The following is a 23105-nucleotide window of genomic DNA, read 5'->3' as shown; positions in this document are numbered from 1 at the left end:
CAGTTAGCGTGTATCGTGCACAGGCAGGTGTAGTCACGGTCAGTATGACCTTCACGACCAGGCAGGCACCCACATTCTAGCAAAGCTTCTGCTTTCAGCAGCCTCACCTGGACATGTTTGCCTTTTGTGTTAATTCCTATTCTTTTCTGAAATGTTTTCTTTCCTGTTTCCTCTTTCTTACTTCGTTTCCTTTCCAAAACTTTCTTTTGAGTTTTGTGACTCTACTTTGGCTTTTCCTTTAAAAGCCTTTTAAAGCCCTTTTAAAGAAAAAAAAATCACTCTTATCATTCTTCATAAAAAGCCCTTTCTTCTTCCTTGTGCTGTGGTGTCCCCTTGACAGTAAGCCCAGAAACTTAGGTTGGTGGGTGATAATTATGCCTTCATGTCACTTCCCCCAGTGGCCTGAAAGAGCCCTCCAAGTCAACCAACAGTTTCAGGGGTAAAGCATAGTAGTTCTGAAAGAGGGCATTTGTGGATGTGCAGGACAGGAGAAGGGAGAGGACTCCCACAGGGCTGCTAAACAAGCTGCAGTGAGGTAAACAGTCCTACACAACAGAGTTCTCCTACCGGTGATGCCAGGAGCACTGTGTTAGGAACACAGCAGTGATGGCGAGAGGCTTTCTCCAGAGTTCCAGGCTGAATTCCTGTGTTGCAAAAGAACGTGGCTATTTTGCAGCATATCCCGTGGGTACCCAAGAAGAAAACAGCAAACCATCTGCCATTTTTGAGACAATGAGCAGGATTTTATTCATCCCGGTTGCTTCTGTCGTTCTCCGTATGTATGAAATCACAGGGAGTCGGTAGGGGCCAGTAGTAGCCAGACCATCAGCAGCTGGATTATTACATAGGCTGGGTCTTCCCATATCTACCTGACCTTGGGTATGTGACTTAGACTTGTATCTAAGCCTTACCGATAAAATAGGGATGATAAACCTTGCCCTCACCTCCTTTCATGGGTTTCACAGAGAGCCACTGAAGTCACTTAAGTGAAAATGATGAAACAGGGTGTTCCACTAAAAAGTGTGATCTTTTTAAATTTCCAAACAAAGTACACATCCTCTGCAATTTTAAATTTGAATGGTCCTCATTTCCAGACTGTGCTGTGCAGCCCTGTAGAACTGAATGAGGCAAAGGTAAAGTGCCATCAGCCAAGGTCTGAGTCTCACTTCCCAGCATTTGGCAGGAAGACCCATAGGAGGCAGAGATTGTTCCCAGCTTCCCTGGTTCTCAAAGCACATGACTCAGGTCTTCCATTTTCCACATTTTTGATTGGCTAGCTCTTGGTCCTAGTCATTTTCCGTGCCGACAGAAGGAGGAAGTCAGAGTTCAAACCAGAAAACTTTAGTTTGGTTCAGTCCCTATTCGTCTAAGGAAAAAGAAACTAAAAGGGGGGGGGGGGGGGTGTGGATTTTTTAAATATCTGTTAATGTCATTACCCTAGGCATTTTCTTAATAAACCTCCTGGAAATTTTAGGAGGAGGGAGATTATGTCCCCTGTCAGAATTCCCTGACCTTGCCACATCACAGATATGAACTTAAACATTTATAAAAATGAGGTAATGTACCTACTAGTAAACAGGATTCTTTAGCTATCAAAACAGTATAATCCACATATAGTAGTAAATTAAGCCACTTCAAAACAATCCAGTTGGTTTCTGACTGGAGATTTGATTGAGAAATGAGGTGTGTGACACAATTCTACCCCCTTGACCCCCATTCTCACACACAAGCCTGGACAAAATGCTAAAGATCACTTACATCAGAAATACTCTTCTTTCTTTTCCCTGTGGTGTTTGAACACCTACTGAGAGTACCTTAAATACCATTCTTCATTCCTAATTTCCATGTACACAGTATAGGTATCTGTCACATGATAGCCACAGACAGCAGGACTGCCTCAGGCTTGCAGCTTTCCCTCATCCCAAGCACCTCCATGTTCATCGGCTTCACTGACTCCCATGCAGAGTCACTCTGTGAGACAGGCACAGTGGATGTCAGGATCTCCTTTCATGCAGATAATATAACAACAGCTTCAAAGAGATTAAACAATTTGCCTGGGACCGCATAACCATTCTGTGGCCAATCAAGCGCAGAGGTCTAGGTGCTGCATTGGGCTCATCACATTGCCTGGACAAAGAATCTCATTGCCAGTGACACAGTGATGGGCATTTCCTGATGCTCAGAAAGGTAGCACTGACATCTGACCTCAGAGGAGCAGTGGAAGCCTCCCATCCCCTTCATCTTCTTTTGCTACGGGCCTCATTTTACCACTCTCCATCTTCAAGGAGTGAAAACAAGGGACAGAGTTTCTGCTTTCCTGACTAAAGAACAGTCACCAATACATGGCTCCTAGCACCATGTTTATAACTTGTCCCTACAATTTTGCTACAGTAAAACAAGGGTCCTATAAATAGTGGCACTACAGGACACATGCAAATAACACGCTCAACATGAGAACGCCATAGACAACTCTTATTCAAAAATGTTATGTCCAACAGAATGCCCCTGAAGTGTGGTAAAAAGGTTAAAGAGTGACTCTGATTCACCAAGGAAATTGATATTTGAAATAAAAGCTGATTTGACTTGTGACTTTTAATAATTAGTTGGTTATGTAGGGCTGCCCTGATGTAATTACTAATAGCGTCCCCCCATTTCTCTACCTCAGAAGTATCCCACTGTGGATGATTTAGTATATGGTTACCTTACATATTAATATTTTTCCTGCTATGCCTTACTCCTAAAACCTGTCACATTAACCGAGCAGTGATAGCATTAAGTGATTAAACGTATGCTTTGATCATATTTTTGTATTTTTAGCAGACCCTGCCACACATTAACAAACTGACAATAATATGGAACGAAGTAGGACTTGGCAGGGCTAAATTCCAGGCTTTATTATGCCGTAAAATTACAGGCAGTTAGACTCTTGACTAACTGTTCGGTGCTTATTTTTTTCATTGATAGAATTAGGGGCTTATATCTACTATCTATTAGACCCCCTCCGAATCCCAAAATGTATGAGCTGATGTTAGTTGACACCAATTATTCATTTCATTACTTTGCCAATAGATAAGTAAAACATACAGTTTTTTTAAACAAGAGGTTCTTGGGGTGTATGTGACAATGGTCAGACTTGAACAAAGTGGAAAAGCTTGAGGTTTTGTACGACATGAATGACACTACAGAAATTCAGATTTACATAATCTTCTTCTTTTTCTTCTGCAGTTTCTGTTTCTATTCTTGTTCTTCTCTCTTGCCTTTATTCTATGGCCTTGATGTCAAGGTGCCTCTTACAGGTAAGATTTCATTTAATTCTCAAAATGTGGTTCTAAGAGGTATGTGATCAGAAGGATGCTGCATACGGTTACTATGCCCATGTTTGTTTGTTTTTTTTAAAAAGCAAATCCATGAGGTTTGATTAGCTCAAATGCCATAAAATGAGGAAAAGGTCACCTGAAACTAATGTAACATTGTGTGTTGACTGTGCTTCAATTAAAAAAATTAAAATTAAAAAAGTGAGAAACAGATCCAGTCCACTTGGGTGATTATTAAGGAAATAAAGGAACCATCAAGTATTGTGGAAATTGAGAATTTTGTTCTAGGTAACTGTATTGCTTTAGGAGGTCATGATGTCTGTGGAGGTCAGTGTTCTTATCAGTCTTTCATTGTGTGGAAAAAGTTGCTTCCCTATCTGCAAATGAAGAAATATGCGTATGTGTTTAATATCCCTTCCAGCTTGAAAATTCTGATTCTTTAAGTCTAACAAGCTAAAAATGACTGATTACTTTTAACCCCTTCTCCCAGTCTGACTTGATTAGAACTCTGAAAAGCAGATTATTCAGTGAAATTGGATCTTCTTTTCATATAAGACCACTTTCAGTGCCAATTTAGAAAAATAAGAGTTTTATTATTACTAAGTGATCAAGTCTGTGTCTCACGAATACATGCATAAGTAATCTTGACACTGATTCCCAATGTTATGAAAAATACAGATTCCAAGTCCTTACCTCTAACTTAACGGACCAGGTTACTGGAGATGGAGGTGAGTAGCAAGGTGGGAGAGGTGGAGAGCAAGGAATAATCTGTTTTGTTTTGTTTTGTTTTTTTATAATCTGTGTTTTGAATAACCATACCAGGTGATTCTGACGTCTACAGAAACCATAACTCATGTTATCATCATTTAAAAACAAGGAAAGGCCATGTGTTCTTCCAAATCTGTGTATCATGGTCTGCATCAACTTTGGTGTTTCTATAGTATCACACGGGGATCTTTCCTGGACCTTATGTTATTCAACATTTTCTATAGCAAGTAGAAAAATAGAGAAGAGATACTTTCTCTCTCCATGAGTATCATCTGTTGCCTAGATGGGGAACTGACAAGCAAAAATGTTTTAGAATGACCTGATACAAGGAAGGATTTGAGCAAATATGCCCAGGAAGTTTACATCCGTATATAACCAACACTCTGGCTTTATTCCATCTTCCAAAAGAGTTTCTATTCCAACTGACAGCCATCCTTTGTCTGGCAATTAGGATAGTAGCCTTGCAGAACATTAGGAGGAGGACTGAGTCTCTTAAATTGAATGAGAATAAGGGCGCCCAGGTGGCTCAATTGGTTAAGTGTCCAACTCTTGATTTCGGCCCAGGTCATGATCTCAGAGGCCTGAGATCGAGCCCCATGTGGATCCTGCTTAAGAGTCTCTCTCCTCTCTCCCTCTACTCCTCCCCCTTCCCACTCACTCACTCCCTTAAAAAAAATTTTTTTTTTGATAGAAAATATATAAACAAAATGGATAAGATTTTCTAGGAAAGTTTAGGAATGGCTAAAATGTCAGAAAATGAATAGCCCTCCCCAAACAAGAATAATAAAGAAATAAACAGGACAAAGTTTAGTGAAACACAAGTACTATGTGATAGTTGAGGGAAGAATCAAAACTCATAAATACTAGTTAGAAAATGAGTAGGTTTGAATATTCTCATCAGTGATGGCTAACACTTACATGCCAGGGGCTATCCTAACAATCAATAAAATAGTCCTCACATGACCTCCTCTAAAGGCGGTGCTGATTTTATTCCTTTCTTTACAGTTGGAGAAACACCGACACAGGACTTACCCAAGGCTGTAGAGCTACAATTGGCAGGACTGGCATTTGTACCCAGACAGCCTCGCTCTAGAGGCTTTTAGCCCCTTACAAACCACCATCCTGCCTCACAAAGGAAAGAGGGCATTTCTCTCACATTGTGAGCACCATTTACATTCATATGTATCAACAGTCAGGGGTGTCTTTTGCAGTGTGGGTAGTACTGCTTGGCTATGAGGTTTTGAATTTACAATGCACTCATCTCTATACCTTTTTCCTTTTTTGTGTGACTCTTTGAGGGTTGTACGAAATTTACTTTGCTTTTCTTCCAGAGTAGCACATAACTGACACTTAGTAATTGTTGAGTGAAGTCATGATTATAATTAATAATAATATAGCAAATTAAGGTAACAATCTGGGGAATCTAAAATATGTATAGGAAGATGGCTGAGTAGTTTAGAGTTACAACTTTGAAGTTAGATACTCTGTTAAGTTTGGATCCTTTCATTTACAAGCTATGTCATGGTAAATTAATCCACCTTAGATGAGGTTTCCTATTCTGTAAAATAGTTATATTACCTCAATGTGGTATATTACATTGAGAGAACTAAATGAGATCATACGTATAAAGGACTTACCACAATGCTTGAAACATAGTTCAATAATCAGCAACTCCTAGCTATTATTATTTTTAAAAGTTAGCTTTCACATTTTCTGAATTTGTCAATATAAAAAATTCAAAATTATAACTTCTAGAAGTGCCTGGGTGGCTTAGTCAGTTAAGCTTCCAACTTAGCATTCTGGGATCAGGCTCCACCTTGGGTTCTACACTCAGCGAGGAATCTGCTTCTCTGCCTCTGTCTCTCTCTCTCCCTGTCTCTCTCTCTGCCTGCAAGTACTCTCTCTCTAAAACAAAGAAATGTCTTTAAAAAAAGAAAAAAGAAATTATAATCTCTAACATTACCAAGTGGTTTACCACCTAAACCAGAACAAGTATTTGCCTTTTCGTCTCCTCTTTTCAGGGAGTAATCTCTATTTAAAGAAGACATGACTGGAAATAGATCAATGCCACTTTTATCTCCAAAGCAGATAAGAGAGAGATAGGAAGAAGTAAGGGAGATAAACATTTGGCTTGTCGGCACGGAGTAAGGCTTACTACACATAACCATAAAAATCTTTTTCCTACTAAATTAAGGATTTATGTTCTGCTCTTAAACCCAAGACTAACTTAAATTATATGTAAAGTGGCCCTTAAAGTGGAGCCACTCATGGTTTTTTTTTTTTTCTGTTAGCAATTATAACACCTAAGTCATTTTTATCAGTGATCTAGAAGATACTAAAGGGTCCCAAGGCACCCTTACTGCTCTCAGTGGTTGCTAAATGGTGCAGCTCCACAGATTACACTGGGACTTTTATCTTAAGCAAGGGAACCCCAGGTAGGAGGGTTTTTAGGAGATATCATCTGCCTATGCATTCTGTATATTTATTCTAAATAAATAGTGTACCACAAATTCTTTCATGTCAGTTATACAGGGAGACAAAGGAAAGAAGAAAATGAGAGGAATACAGAAATAGCTATCACCAGGTTATTGTTATATTCATCATAATGACCCATTGAAAATCCTCTTCTTCTGAAGAGGGACGTGTTAATGAAGAACATAATGGAACCAGCTCTGTTCATTATGAAGTTTGGAAGACCAGACAGAGAACAGGTGATCATGATTCTTCATCTATATATTCAAGTTCACTGTGGTTTTTTAAAGGTTTTATTTATTTATTTGAGACAGAGAGAGAGAGAGCACAAGCATGAGGGCGAGGGAGAAGCAGGCTCCTTGTGGAGCAGGGAGCCCAATGTGGGGCTCAATCCCAGGACCCAGGATCATGACTGGAGCCAAAGGCAGACACTTAACTGACTGAGCCACCCAGGTACCCCTCTAATTCATTTTTCTTCATCCTTATTGTTTTTTTAAGATTTTATTTGTTTATTCATGAGAGACACAGAGAGAGAGAGAGAGAGAGAGAGGCAGAAACAGAGGCAGGCTCCACACAGGGAGCCTGATGTGGGACTCGATCCCAGGGCTCCAGGATCACACCCTGAGCCGAAGGCAAAGGCTCAACCACTGAGCCACCCAGGCATCCCCCCTAGCTTATTTTTAATGATTCTAGTGTCAACCATGGACACTTGAACTATCTTGATAGCTCAGTATTTTCACTTCCTGCCTAATAACATAAAACATGTTAAAAGACACATAATACTGTATTATTGTTCTGATTTTTAAAAGCTAAAAAAAATATACTGTACTATAAAAACAGCCAGTCAATTATTTACAAATTCTCCATTAAAATATGCAAATAGGGCAACCCAGGTGGCTCAGCGGTTTAGCGCTGCCTTCAGCCCAGGGCGTGATCCTGGAGACCCAGAATCGAGTCCCACGTCGTCGGACTCCCTGCATGGGGCCTGTTTCTCCCTCTGCCTGTGTCTCTGCCTCTCTCTGTGTGTGTCTTTCATGAATAAATAAATAAAATTTAAAAAAAATAATAATAAAATAAAATAAAATATGCAAATATTTACTTCTTATTACATTTATATTTTTTCGATCCCTCCTCCTGCCAAGGCCTATAGGCGGCCTATGGAAAACAAATGGCAATATGACTCTACTATATTTATTGTTTAAAATGAAGAATTTTGTCCCTTATTCTTTTATATTGGTAAGAGAAAGAGATAAGATGAATCATTTATATGCCAGTTAATCAGTCTTTCTTTATGTAGATTATCTACTGGTCTTCATCTAGTTATATTGAGACTGTTTCCCTTTCTGTCTTATACATTAGACTATTAAGAAAGCATAGAATAGGGCTTATGCTTTATCTTTGTATTTTCAAGTCCACAACAGTGTCTTATATATACTAGGCACTGAATACATTTTGACAGATGGACTGATGGGAAGACAGATGAATGAGTAAATGGTTGGGTAAATGAATGGGAAAGCAGATTTGTGACAGGTTAGATCAGAGCCTTGGATAGCGTGGTAGTGTTATCTGATGATTATCCAATTTGTTCTTTATGTGTCATTGGAGAATAACTTTAAGAACAAGTGAACAAAGGAAAGAATACATGAACAAATACATTCTCCCCCAACTCCCTGTGGGGATGCCCTACTCACCTGGCTCAATGCTTCTCCACTGTACACTCTTATAACTCACTCTCCAGGAGTTATAGGAGCAAATCTAATCATGCCCCCTTCCTGAGAAAACATCATCATTAGAGTGAAATCCCATTCCCTTAACATGGCCAACAGAGCCTGGTGTGGTCTAACTGCAGACAATCCCTTGGGCTTTCTCTTGATCTAGGAGCTTCCTTAACGAGCCTTAGTCCCTTCTACCTACCACAGGGGTTTGCCCATGCAGTCCTTGTGTGCACAGTACTTTCAGCCCTGCTTTGTCTAGAAAACGCCTACTCACTTCTCCTTCAGATCTCAGCTCACTTGTGATTCCTGCAGGGAGGTCTTCCTTGATTTCACTCCCAGCCAAATTTTACATGCATTTGGGTTGTTTTGGTTTTTGTAGTTAATTGATGCCTCTATTCCTCATTGTATATAGGTTCATGAGGGCCAGGATCATCATGTAGTCTTCATATGATAACCCCAATACCCAGATAGTGCCTAGCTTGTAGTTGACAATCCATAAATACTTCTTAATGATAGTGATGATATTACGGTAAAGAAGGGGAAGAAGACATCTGTTCTGTGGTTGAACGAATGCATTTCATATCTATTATTTAATAGAGAGATCCTACAAAATAGATACTATTATACCTCTCTAATATATATTTCTAATATTAATTTCTTAATTAATAGGCACCTAGGTGGCTCTGTCAGTTAAGCATCTGCCTTCAGCTCAAGTCATGATCCCAGGGTCCTGGGATCAAGCCCCATTTTGGACTCCCTGCTCAGCTGGGAGCCTGCTGCATCTCCCTCTCTCTGCCTGCCAGTCCCCCTGGTTATGTTCTCTCTCCGTCAAATAAATAAATAAAATCTTAATAAATAAATAAATATCGATTTCTTAATATAAAAAATTATCAAGTAATAGCATCTACTGTTTTCAGAAGGATTAAGTGACCTTATATAAGTGAAGCAACCACTATAGTACTTGGCACATAGAAAGACTCATAAAAAGCCAAGTTGCTAAGACATACTAAGCATTCTGTCTTGGATCCTGCATTATGAGATGTGCTTCTGTCTACTTTGACCACATTTCCCACACAATCATCAACTAGTGAATATCCATTTGTCCTACCCATCTCGATGTAAAATCAGGGACTCAGGGAAGCCTTCTCTGATCCTCTGACTTCACTTACATTTCATTCAGTGTTATCTGTCCTTCTCACTAGGACTCTCATAGGCCACCTACCTAACAGGGTCAGTTTCCGCATCTGTAAGCTGGAGATAATAGTAAGAGCTACCCTTTACTGAATATTTTGCTGTATGATAAATTGTTTATGAGGGTTGATAGAATGAAAGGTTCAGGAAGGCCCTTTTGAGGGTCTGGCTGGTACAGTCGGTTGGGTGGTGGCACCCTTGACAGAGACCTCCGAAGCAGGAAGAGGGAGTGACTACTGTCCCGGATTTGGGGTTATTTATAACTTGAGATCAGGAGGTAGCTACAGTTTGTATTTAGAGGCAATCAATATGCTTCTAAATATGTGTCCTATAAAGGATCTAAACTAGCTTCCAGCAGGTAGAAAACCCTAAAGAATGGTAAACATAAGTAGCCTGTCAACTGAACCCGACTAATATTTGCTAAGTGTCATCTGTGAACCAGGCAGTGTGGTGGGTACTTGGATACTGGAGTCACAAGTCAGAAATGATATAATTGTTCTCATTCACTTATAGTCTGGTGGCATGTAGTAAACTCTCAGAAATGATAGCTGCAATCACTGTTTACAGAAGAGGAAGCTAAAGCTCAATGATGTTAAGCAACCCATTATTAGGAATCCCCGAGGCTCTGTCGTATCTGAAGGGCCTTCTCAGTCAAAGGTGAATTCATATTCTGTACAGCTTTAGTTACAGTGTACTGACCTTTGGTTTACTGAGAATGGGTCATCAATGGTGGGCCCATTGGGTAGCCCTTCAGTTATTCGGAATGCTCATTTGAATAAATGTGGCTCTGCTCCGAGTTCCTTTACTGATACTCAATGTACAGAAATGTAATATTCTAGGAGACTGCCTATACGTCCATTTATTTTTTTAAAGAAACCAATGTGGTTTTACTCAAAGGATGGGCTTTACTTCAGTTGTGACAGGCAGAAATGATGCCTATGTACTTGGAAACAATTGAACTCTGAGAATATATAAATTGAAAGTTTGTAAGTAAAAGACTTTCTATGTTCACATATTTAATTTATACATACAAACATACATATACTGTATATATTTTATATATGTATTATATACACACACACCTTAAAGTATCTTTTATATACATTAAGATCCATTCTCTTCTCTACCAGGGAATGTAGAAATATTACAGTTGTAACTAGTTGCTTGGGTCTCTCAACTCAGTGGGATGTAAATACGAACACTACCTATTTTTCTCAAAACATGGCTTTCACTCAGGTTCTAATTTTCCTCTCTTTAATAAATCTTAAGCTGGTTCTCCAGTTTTTCAGTTCTTGTGTGTCTAGCTCAATTTAAAATTCAACCTCAGGTCCTGTTTAATCTCATTTCTTCCCTATCCCAGGTATAGGACAAGTTCATGATCTGGCTCTAAGAGATCTCTCCCTCTTCCCTCTTCAAAGCTGAGTTCTCCTAGAGGGCAGGGAAAAGGGAAAGGGAAAAGGGTTCATGCTTCTCAACTGCATTGACAGTGGTTGTGACCCTCTCCCTGATGGTTGATGCTGTTTCTCTGGCTGTTACTGACCAGTTCTTGACATCCTGTCTATGAGAGGTGATGAAAGACTGGCCATTAGGGGAACATATATGTGAGTTCTCCAGAAGCTGTGCAGGGCATGCCCACAGCAGTATTCCCTGACCGGCTGAGACCAGCTCTTCCTCAGCCATTCTGAGTCTCAACATTGGTGCTGCCAGCCACAGCATCTTGCTAGGAAGAAAGCTACTGCCCCTGTCTCTGCCCTATCATCCGTCTCAAGTTCTTGCCCAGCTAGACAAAGGAAGATGTGCAATAGATGAGCATTGCTCTGTGTTTGAGCAGCAGAACATGAGTCCTATTTGTACAAGCACCACCAATCTCTGTTTATGCCATTCGCTACCCATCCCTCCCTCCTGCATCTCAACCACTGCACTTCCTTCCTACTAGTTCCCCCTCTGTGACTCTGTCACTCCTTCTTTCATGTCTAGTCTTTAGGAGCAAAGTGGGCCTGCAAATAGGAACTCAAATATTTCTGACTTGCTCTGATTGCAGGAATTCTTTTGAATCTTTAATTTCTCTCTGGTTGTTGGACTAGAAGCCTTCCTGGTACTAAGTGCCTCCCACCACTTTGGATCTTGATTGCTATTTCTGGGCACCAGTAAAATCCTGCTACAGAATTAGTATTTTTGTTTTATAAGTGGAGAAATTAAGGCTTAGAGAATTTAAATAACTTATCCTTGGATGTGCAGTGAAAAAATGGAAATCCTATTTTTCTCCATCCATGTTTTTCAGACTCTGAAGGCCATGTCTTTAAGCAGCACATGATAGAATGTTCTGTATACCAACTCTGGCTTTTTTGGGGAAGAGAGTAGTAAAGCCTTAACTTATAACCAAGCGAACACCCAGACACTAAAAGAGAAATAGGGCGAGGAGTCCTAACTGGTATAGTCCAGGGAAGTACCTTGTCAGGAATATCTGGAGCCAATTAAGAAACCTTAATGGCATAACTCCCAGGGGATCCCCAGGTCAGGACCTCAGGGTGGAGACCACCTGCCACTGGATACAATTGTTGAGAAGGAAGTATGACATAAAAGTAAGTCACTGAAGGGCATAGACAGACATGCTTTTTTCAATAATATTATATTTATATTTGGGAGTATGATAATTCATTTGAGTTTCTTAAGGTATTGTCTTGGAAGGCCTCAGAAGAAAAGGCCACAGTGATCATTGCTGATACATCAGGCCGCTTATTATGAACCAAGACCTGTCCATCACTTTATGTACATATATAACCCTTGAAATCAATCATTCTCTTTTCTCATTTAAGATTAATTAAGCTCAGAGCCATAATTTACGTAACTTGCATTAAATCATAGAGCTCCAAGAGGTGGTAAAGAATAATTTTTTGTGTGGGGAAAAAAAAAAGAATTTTTTTTTCCTGTTTCAGCTAATGACAGAAATGATGATTTAAGAATTTTCCCTCTATTTTACAGAGTAACCGAAAACACGGATAAGACCCCAGAAAGGCAGATGCTTCTAGACCTTCCAAGATGGCAGAAATGTTTACAGCAGTGAGAGGGAGATCAAAAAAGCTAAGAACTACCCTGTAGCCAGGACTACAACTGTGTATTTTAAAGCCATTATCCAAGGTTTCTTACTTGACAGTTCCCACATGACCCTGTTGAAAATCTACAATATATGCTGCATTTAATGAAACATGTATATGTCAAACCAGAAGAAAAGACCAATAGACGTAAAATGTGTAAAGGAAAAAAAAAAATCAGCAATGGCAACAGTTTCAGCAGATCAAGGAAAGATGTGTCTTGGGCATGGAACCAAAGTTACAAAGAAACACTGTACCCCTGCCGTGCAGGGGGATCCATCCTTTTAATGTAACCACACCCCTTGGAAACACTAGTCCTGAAATCGACATTTTAAAAAAAATCAAAACAAACAAACAAACAAGGGTGGGCGGGGAACGAAGCCCGAGGAATACCTATGAGGAGCTATTTACAATAAAATGTTTCATTTGAAAAGTCTGGTTTCTTACTACAGGGATTTGCTTTTTGTCTTTATTAGTCTCAAACTCAGGAACAGCGAATGCGAATGGGAAGGAACGCGGTCTCCCCGTTTGTTTTTCTGCAAGAGGTGCAGCTTGTGGGGGGCATCCCTCCACGGTGATGAGAAGCGGACCCCGGGGGCCAGCCCCCCCAACACTGGCAGCAAGGCCAGGGAGCGCAGGAGTGGAGCTGAGATCAAAGCAGATTCCGTGCGGCCTTGGCCTGGTCACATGTGCCCCCCGGACAGACGGACATCGTTCCCACTGACACCCTGAGCCACAGGCTCCCTGACTCCTGTTGAGGACGCAATGCCAGAGAGCAGCTCTCGATCAGCCTCCAAAACACTGGTCTTCGTATGGCCTGCAGGCAAATATGTTCTGTGATTCAAGTAAGAACATGCTAGAGGTGAAAAGTAAACTCAGAGTTTGCTACAGAGATGTGACTATAAAACAGGATTAGGATTTTTTTTTAAGTCACCTGATATGCCTAGAGCATTCTGACCTCTTGTCCTTTAGACTGATGACATTTTTTTTTTCCAGAGAGCTGACAGCAGCAAGATAGCTCTACCTTTTTTATACAGAAGTAACGTATGTTACGGATAAGGTCGTTTTGTACCAGAGACGAGTAGAAGACCAGTACTTCTTCCTAAGTTACGTAATACTGAGTCTTGGATTCAGCTCTGAGAGCCAATAAGTGTTCCTGAAAAGTGAATTTTACACCTCATTTACTGTAGATAACAAAACAGCCTCAATTTTTCAAGTTGTCAAGGTTTTATTTACAGGGCTAGATTTCCCATGCATAAGGAGTGTGTGTAGGGAGCCAGAAACCCTGTCTATGAAACACTACACAAATCCTTCCACATGCCAGTTCCGTATTTTATTCTTTGGTTTTCAGCCCTGGCGTTTTCCAAGCCAGACCAGTAACTGAAGAATATGCAAGAAAGGCTACAATGCTGGGGTCCCACGATTTATCCTTCTATTTACTGCTGACCCAGGTGTCTTCAGCCCAGTCACTTAACCTCTCTGTGCCTCAGTCTCCTCATCTGCAAAATGAGGTTAAATGCTTTTTCATAAATTTTTTTTTTTTTTTTTTTTTGCAATTCTGGAACAAGAGGTGCTTAAAGTAGCACAAAGTGCTTTGTAAAAATATGACTGCTATCTTATTCGACTTTCTTGTATTGTTGAGAAAGAGTCCCCCATGTAATAAAATAGTGCTTCAGTTTGGTTAAATCTAAGCACTGCAGCACTGAAGCTTTCCCATCAAATAACCTGGGATATTGCTAGCAATAAAGGTTGGGAGATCTAGAGCCGAGATCTCTAATAACCCATAGTAAATAGATCACCTCATGCTTTTGAACAAGATAGAAGAACATCATTTCACTGATAAGCATCTCCTAGCTCTCCTTATTGCATATGCATGCCATGATACCAAAACTCCACTTTTAACGTAGGAAAGCCAACTATGAAATCGAGGCGTGGAGTAAAGTGATGGTATCGCATAATTAGTCTGATCATCCCTTTCATTTTGGGGGAGATCTACAGAAATAGGTCCTACTGGGAATATACAAAATAATTATCCTGCTGGATTCTTTATTCAACGGGATAGTTTCTTCACTAATTAGGAAGAGCACATTCGTTGTGCAGGCAATGTGAAAGAAGGTGCCACCACAGTGTGTGACTCAACCCTTTCAAATCTCCGCATATAGGGAACGGGATAAATTACTCTTCCTTTGACTTTTTCTCTTCTGCTCTTTATTGGTCATTCTAGGATCCATCTGAGCAAATTCATACTCCATCTGCTATATCAAACCTACTTTCCTTCTCCTCATCTTGCTTTTTTTCACCAAAACTTGTATGTTAAATTTTATATACAAATGCTGACTTTGATTTAAATGATTAGAAACATTTGCAAAAATAGTACAGCTTGATCATGGACCTTATCTGCTATAAATCTGATTGTATCAAACACAAAAAATCATAGAAGAGCAATACAGGTAGGATGACCATCTAAGCAGCTTTACAAGTGTTTAGGGCAAATGGAGATAGGAGGGATTCTTACTTTTTGTTTAACATACAGGACATAAGCAAAGTTCTCTAGATTTAGGCTAAAAGGTGATATTTTTGCCAAGTCTTACTCCTGACACACCATTGGATGAGGCTAAATATTTTGATAAGTACATCTCTGTTATTCATTTCGACAATTATAAAAACATTAACAAAATTGTAAAGCTGTGCTTCACTCATGGACCCATAGGAGTAAATCATATTTCAATGAATGCTTCCCTTGCATATGATGTTCAGCAATAGTACAAAGTGTCTCATTAGTAATGGAAAGGCTGAATGTGGCTCCACTTCTTACAGAGAGTACATAATCCCCACTCTGATCTTTAATTGCTGCATCTGAGCTATTCTGACACATTTGGCCAATGAATTAATAGAACAGCATTCTTCAGGGTTCATTTACTTACTTTTTCTTAACCAAGTATTCATCTCTTGGAAAATAAACATAACTGGCGATATTAAAGAATCGTTTGACATAAACAAAAGCCCCGATTGGACAGTTATTCAGGACAGGAAAATTTCTATGAGGAAATAAAAAATTGAAAACTATATTTGGCTATCATACTAAAAAGCCTCTATTATTAAATTGACTGTCTAGCCATTTTACTCTAATGCCACTCAAATTTTGTTTTAGGAAACACTAGAATGTGCTGAAAATAAGTGTCAGATCCCCTTTTTTAAAAATTTTATTTAAATTCAATTTGCCGGGCAGCCCCGGTGGCGCAGTGATTTGGTGCCGCCTGCAGCCTGGGGTGTGATCCTGGGGACCTGGAATCGAGTCCCACATCGGGCTCCCTGCATGGAGCCTGCTTCTCCCTCTCCCTCTGCCTGTGTCTCTGCCTCTCTTTCTCTGTGTCTATGAATAAATAAATAAAATCTTTTAAAAAATAAATAAATAAATTCAATTTGCCAAATTATAGCCCTTTTAACCTATGTCATATAAAGGAAATTATTGCCAGTGGTGAAGTTTTAGGTGTGTAAGAATAAATTTTGCTTTGACTTTTCTTCCATTCACAAATAACTGTCACATAGGTGGCCTGGTTCTTCAGTAGGATAGAGATGATGTAGAGGGCTCATGGGTCATCACTGGAGGTAGAAAGGGGACATTTGTTTCTCTGCTAGTATGGAAGAAATAAACTTTTGCCAAATAATTTTTGCTACAGTATTTTATTTCAATTAAATTTTTGTTTAAAATAAATCTTTGATAAACTTGTTCCTTTTTTGCCTATTTATTGTCAACTTTTTCTGTAAATCCATTGTGTAATTCACATGTTTAATGTCTTCAATGTAACCCATAAATTCATTGTTTCAAAATGAAGTGTTTTTGAAAAACTGCCTAGGTTTTCATGGGAACTGTAAAAACGATCTTTATCAGTTTTGTGTTAATGTTTAAAATAATTGGATTGTGTGTGTTATGTTACATCAAAATGAATGGGCAGCATAGGCATTTTATTTTCTAAATATTTAATTGCATTTTTTGATCTGTCAAAGAGTGGGACTATATATGTATGTATATATGCATATGTATACAAATATATGTGTATATACATATATATACACACATTTATCTACTATATTGAAAAAGTTCAATATAACTTCTGAGAGATTAATCAAAGCAAATCTTTGATGACTTTATGTCATGAGCTAATACTTACAGGATGGGCCCAAGCCTCTCCTTAAGTGGACTTCTTACTTTTGAAAGGGAAAAAAGTAGGTCACAAGGTCTTACAGGACAAAAGCTTCCATTCTGCTCAACTGCCTTGTCATTTCTGTACAATATATTACCTTGAGACTGAATTTCAGGTGTATTGGTGAGAGGATTCAGACATAATAGGAGGTTGGAGTTGATCCTCTAATTCCATTTCAGTACTGGGCAGGGCAGGTTTCACATTCCTTTGCTGCCTTTAATTTGGTAGTTCAGTTCTTCCTATATAAACCTTCTGTTGTTGAAAGTCCAAGTCCCGTGTTTAATCAAGTTACTAAAGATATACTTTGAGGAATAATGTGGCAAAAATAGAACGATTATAATTTGCTATATTCATCTTAGTGTAGCATGCTCAGAGGTGGCAGTGATTGATTGGGTGAAGTTCCCTGTTTTTGCATTTGTGTTTTTGCTTTGAGGTCTTTGCACCCATGCTTATATTTCCATCCTTGTTATATCTAAGTTCTGTAGGATGGAAGTGGTGTAGACAAACAATTTTGAGTCCAACTTTGCCTACAATCCGGACTCTACAAACTTGCTTAAGTGTGGGTAATGCAATTTCCCCAAAGCACATCCCCAGCATCCATTAATATCATCAATCACTTAGATTTGACTGACATCTCACAAAATGTGCCTATTTTCCCCCATTCACTATAGTAACTTCCTACAACGAGACAGATCAAAATCCAAACGCTTTTATAAATATGTGATGTACATATATACACATATATATTCTGTACATAGATGATGATGTGAGCGCTTAATGTGTACTTCCGTCCTAGGATTGAGGACTTGAGGAAGGGGTTTTTCTATGCTGCTAGGTAACTCATATTTTCAGTTAACATCTGGTGTCTGTGCTCTTCTCCTCCTTCCCTGCCTCTTCTCCCTCCTCCTCCTCCACCTTCTGTTCACTACCACGATTCCCTGATGTTGACTGAGGCGAAGAACTACTCATTGGCTTTCCAGTCACCTAGACCCATAAACCAGCCTGGTAGTGATGCCAGTGGTTTTCTAGGAAGAGCAACAGAAAGTCTGGTACAATCTACAGTATTAATATCACCCAAATGTCCCATAATTTTATCAGCTAGAAATCTCATTCCAACAAGGGTTCATGCATGTTTTAACCTTCAAGATCCAATTCTATGGGGACTCAAGAAGAGAGCCAATGTATTTGAATACATAATTCCCCAGATGCCTACTGCGTTCATGTAGCCAGAGGAACCAGTTTCTCAGAGCTGTCATCCAATCAACTGCCTCATTTGGGGCTCTTTATCTCCATCTCATTAGCATGACTCCATATATTGGTTCAGTGCTTGTTTATTAATGGGAGAAAAATATAGATGGACTGAATTTCACCAGGATGATCCCCTGAAGTACACTGAACATGTACATGTACTGTATGTATTACCGTAGAGATTGGAATCAATTTATTGTATGTAAAGTTTTATGAATGGTTATTTTATAATTTATGTATTTAATATAGGAATCAATGAGCTCTGGTGTTTTAGTTTATATAAAAATAAAACAAGCTGCATTTTTTAAAACTTTATCTTGCATTGTTCACAGATTCTTGGTTTTGCTTGGTTTAACAGTACTACTTTTGGAAAACAAGGTAAAGCAAGTCAGAGCTATCGGTATAATGTCAGTGATCAGATTCTACATCAAGGATAGTAAATAGGATTTTCCTCATCTATTTACTCTAAATTTTTTATTGTACCTGCCAGGGGGCACTGTGGTGAAGAGTCCAAGGCAGAATTTACATTTTTGAGGAGAGAACTGTGATCATTTAGCCTGCCTGCTCTGAGTATAATTTGGGAAAGAATCTTGCCAGGTATTTGCCATCCTTAATCCAGATACTATTTCTTTTCCTTTATTCACCTACCTTTTTTGCCCTACCATATAGAGCCACTAGACGGAGCTAGTTAACAAAGATTATTTTGTGAGCATCCATTATGTACCAATCCTTATGGCCTGGCATACATGGGTCTACCCTCAAAGTGCTTCCGGATTAATGTGGGAAACAATCCACGTATGCATGAAACAAAGAACCGAGATGGCACACTATGAGGTAAAGTTTTGTGTAGTTCAGAACTACTATAAATAATATTGCTGTTTGGGGGTGGGCTTGAAAAACCCATGCTGAGACAGTCTCTTCTTTTAGTTGCACCCATTTATCTTTAATGTCAGCAAACTTTAGTTGCCTTAAGTGCTTTAGCAACAAGTATTGCTCATCAGTTGATTACAACCTTCTGTTACTCATTTATAGGAGCCATCTGTGTGCCATGTCAGACCCTTAAACAGAGAAGAATAAAACATAACCCCAGTCCTCAAGACATCACAATCTACGTTATCTGATGAAGACTTACAACTGACTGAGCCTCCTTGAAAAAGGTGCCAAGTATATCAACATGCCAAGCAATAGCCAGTTACTATTATGGATTCTATCTAATATTTTTAATGAAAAGCTCTGTTTTGATGAACTCTAGTTCTGATACATAAATATGCCACCATGTCAACAACTTAACTGGCTTATCCTAGCTCAAGAAGGTACGCTTGTGTCTCCTGGAGACAGAGAAGGGGATGGGAGACACTTCCTACCACAATGGCAGGGAGATGAGTAAACATCCACTGGGCCCACGTGAAGGGACTCCTCCTACCTCTCAGGATACAGTTCTTCGTCTTCCCTCCAGGTGAGCAAGTCCAACTACAGAAGTGCAGATATGGGGCACCTGGGTGGCTCAGTCGGTTAAGAGTCTGCCTTCAGCTCAGGTCATGGTCCCAGGGTCCCGTGAATAGAGCCCATTGTCCGGCTCCCTGCTCAGCGAGGAGTCTGCTTCTCCCACTCTCTTCCCCCCTCATGCTTGCATGCTTCTCACTCTCTCTGAAATAAATAAATCAAAATCATTTTTTTAAAGATTTTATTTATTTACGAGCGACACAGAGAGAGAGAGAGAGAGGCAGAGACACAGGCAGAGGGAGAAGCAGGCTCCATGCAGGGAGCCCGACATGGGACTCGATACCGGGTCTCCAGGGTCATGCCCTGGGCTGAAGGCGGTGCTAAACCGCTGAGCCACCTGGGCTGCCCAATAAATCAAAATCTTAAAAAAAAAAAAAAAAAAAGTGCAGATATGCAGTCAAATGCATACCTACCACATGGCTAAAGATTTGTGTCAAGTGGCTGATGAATCATGCTTATTTTATTTAAGCAACTCAGTAGTTGCATATGGAACATGAGGTTGAATTGTTGTTTTCTTCTCACTGAAAATGCTCCAGATAAAAATCCGTTTCAACAAATACATTTCTTTTGCATGCAGACACACTTATACGTATAAAGTCGTTGGTTTTGATCAAAAGCATCTATATCAAATTATCACTGAAAAAAAAATGATCAATGGTAACCTGTGCCTGTAATTACTATAAAACTTTGAGAACGAAGGCCACTACATCTATGTCATCTATGTGAAGTTCCATATGACACTTCTTTTTTAGAATTTCAGAAGATGGGGGCACGTGGGTGGCTCAGTGGTTGAGCATCTGCCTTTGGCTCAGGGCGTGATCCCGGGGTCCTGGGATTGAGTCCCACATTAGGCTCCCCGCAGGGAGCCTGCTTCTCCCTCTGCCTGTATCTGACTCTCTCCATGTACCTCATGATTAAATAAATAAAATCTTTAAAAAATATATATTTTTTTTGGAGGAGGAAGAAACACAGAACTACTTAAAACCATCTCAGGAACAGGATTTTTATTCCATTATGAGATAATGTACTCTGTAAATTATTTTGTCCTAACTAGAAATGCACAAACAAATCTAAAATTTAATTATGGCATCTGATCAATTCTGTCTACTTTCTCCTTACTTCATTGATTTTATTGTCTTGCTTTTAATTTAATTTTGCCTTTAATTTATACCACCATCTACTTTCATACAGCACAGGATATAAACTGAAAATTGTCAGAATGCACATTAAGGATTTTTAGTGCTACTACAGGAAAGTGCGTAGAAAAAGACCCTAAATAAAAATAAGACAAAACTATGAGTTTGTCTATCAAAACTATCTTGACAATTTCACTTCTGAAGGGGTTTCTCACATGCCAGGTGGAAAGTTATTGACCCAGGGCAAAGGCAACAGTCAATGAGAGCCCTAATGTTTCACAGCCCTGGACAGTTAAAGACCAACTTACAGAGAGTTTGTAAGGTGTGACTTGTCGGTTTTTTTTGTTTTTTTTGTTTTGTTTTGTTTTGTTTTTTCTGCTTGATAGTACAAGAAAAACCCAAAGATTGGGACTTTGTCCTGCATACAAATGAACCCATCTGATTTCTAACCTACAAACTTCAGTCCATCCTACCTTGTCCCAACCTTTCTTGAATCAGCTTAGTTGTTGTTCTCCTGTTTTAATTAATGAGGTATGGAACACTTTGACATATGTTCATTTATTTGTGTGACATTTTTAGCAATTTGATAAGAGTACTTTTTCAAAAGGCCTTTTAAGGGACATTGAGACAAGACAGGGTCCTTGCTCTCAATGAACTTACAGTAAAGTAAGACAGATCAGTCCTGGGAACAATGAAATAGAAATCAATCCAGGCAGGTGACTGAGCAGCTCAGTGATTAAGTGGCTGACTTTGGCTCAGGTCATGATCTCAGGGTCCTGGGATGGAGCTGCGCAATGGGCTCCCCTCTCAGCAGGCAGTTTGCTTTTCCCTTTCTCTCTGTCCCTCCCCCGTTTATTCTCTCTCAAATAAATAAAATCATTAAAAAAAAAAAAGAAATCAATCCAGGATGACTAAAAGCCATGAGGATGCCACAAACCGTAAATATCTTGAGTTAATGTCTCATTCCAGACCTGCTCCTTCTCCGGTTCCCCTCAGTGAGAGATGCTAGATGAAATTATCCTGGATTCATAGCCTTCATTCTCTCCTGCTCTTCCCTTCCCCTCCCCATCCAATCCTTCACAAGTTCCAGGGACTTCAGGAATCCCACCTGTCGGTCTTCTATTTTTCGTCACGTCTACTAAAAGCTTCTCACCTGAATTCTTGCAGCAGCTTCCTGGTAAAATGAATTGCTTCCAGTTGTGCCCATCTTTGAGTATGCTCTACAGGGGCACCTGGCTGGATTAGTCAGGGAAGCTTTCACTCTTGATCTCGGGGTCATGGGTTCAAACCCCATGTTGGGCGTAGAGCTAAAAAAATTCTAATAGAAAGATAATGAAAATACCTTACTTGTTTCCCTCTTGATTTAATGTGCAGATCAGACCAGGTTGTTCTGATTGTTAAAATCCCTTCCTGGTTTCCCATGCCTACCTGGGGTTAACTCTCAAATGCTTATTGAGCTTAACATGCTTATTGAGCTTAAACATGGGAGTGGGAACTGAGGTAAGACACTGCTGCCAATACAAGGCTGCTATTTTATCTAACTGAACTCTAGAAAACAAGGCTCACGTTTTCTCCTTAACATGGCCACTTATGTCCAGGATAAATCTTATGTTTAAAGATTCAGCTTAGGCATCATCTTCAAGAGTTGAGCAAAATACCCATTTTGTTCTCCCAAAGCATGTATGTGTACCTAGCTTGTCATTTACCACGTGTATTAAAATCACTTGCTCTGTTCAACCCCACCATACCCCCAATGAAATCAGAGTTATTTGAAGGCACAGAAGAGGCCTTTTTCAGCTTGTCACATAGTTTTGACTACTAGCCCAGTCTCACTATATTATTCTAATTCTGTGGGAATTATGTATGGGACTGTGGACGGAGAAATCCCTTCTTGTTTAGATGATGAAAGAAGACTCCCTGAAGTTGGAAATAGGTAAATTGGGCCATTTTGGGGAAAGTTATTTTGTTGTTGTTTCTGGGTTTTTGTTTTCTTATTTCCTTGTTTTTTTTCCTTTTTTTTTTCTTTTCCCTCTTTTCCTTTTGGAAGGAGAGTTTTATTCCGTAAACCAAAAGCTCTTCAGAAAACAAATGCAGGAGCTCCAGTGGCGCAATCGGTTAGCGCGCGGTACTTATACAGAAAACAAATGCAAAAAAATACCTTCCTTGCTTGCCTCAGCTTATCCTCCTGGCTGAAGCTCTCTATCCTCCTGCATTTTACTGTCTGACCACAGGAGGGGAGCATTGTCCAAAAGTCCAGGAAAAAGTGTTAACTCCAGGAAAATCCGAAGCTGATGTTAGGCGGTATTTTGTGTCCCTTGGTTTCGTGTTGCTCTTCTGCACACCCATGTGGAAGCAATAATCTAAAGAGAAGCACAGCCTCTTCCACTCTCCTACTATGGTTTCTCACTGTCCTGAGTTTTGCAGCCTTCCCTTTACTTCTGGGAGGCTGAGTTGTCCTTAC

General features: G+C 39.6%; 1 protein-coding gene across 25 annotated transcripts in view; it reads left to right on the top strand.

Annotated features, from left to right (window-relative positions):
• The window catches only part of JAKMIP2 (janus kinase and microtubule interacting protein 2), a 175802-nt gene extending 159937 nt beyond the window's left edge, over positions 1-15865 (top strand). For 22 of the 25 annotated variants that reach the window (XM_038530572.1, XM_038530571.1, XM_038530559.1 and 19 more), the window contains 2 exons: positions 3226-3296; positions 12443-12985. In XM_038530572.1, coding sequence (XP_038386500.1) covers positions 3226-3276 — 51 coding nt within the window. In that variant the 3' untranslated portion in view covers positions 3277-3296; positions 12443-12985. Of the gene's footprint in view, positions 1-3225; positions 3297-6606; positions 6794-12442; positions 12986-13028 lie in introns of those variants that run through there. The other 3 variants (XR_005355505.1, XM_038530554.1, XM_038530574.1) reach the window with 3 other exon arrangements.
• Positions 15866-23105: the final 7240 nt, after the last annotated feature.

The sequence above is a fragment of the Canis lupus genome, chromosome 2 (genome assembly GCF_011100685.1).
Source record: "Canis lupus familiaris isolate Mischka breed German Shepherd chromosome 2, alternate assembly UU_Cfam_GSD_1.0, whole genome shotgun sequence".
In the NCBI taxonomy this organism is placed as follows: domain Eukaryota; kingdom Metazoa; phylum Chordata; class Mammalia; order Carnivora; family Canidae; genus Canis; species Canis lupus.
Note: the sequence above shows the minus strand (reverse complement) of the source record. Positions and strands in the feature narration are given on the sequence as shown.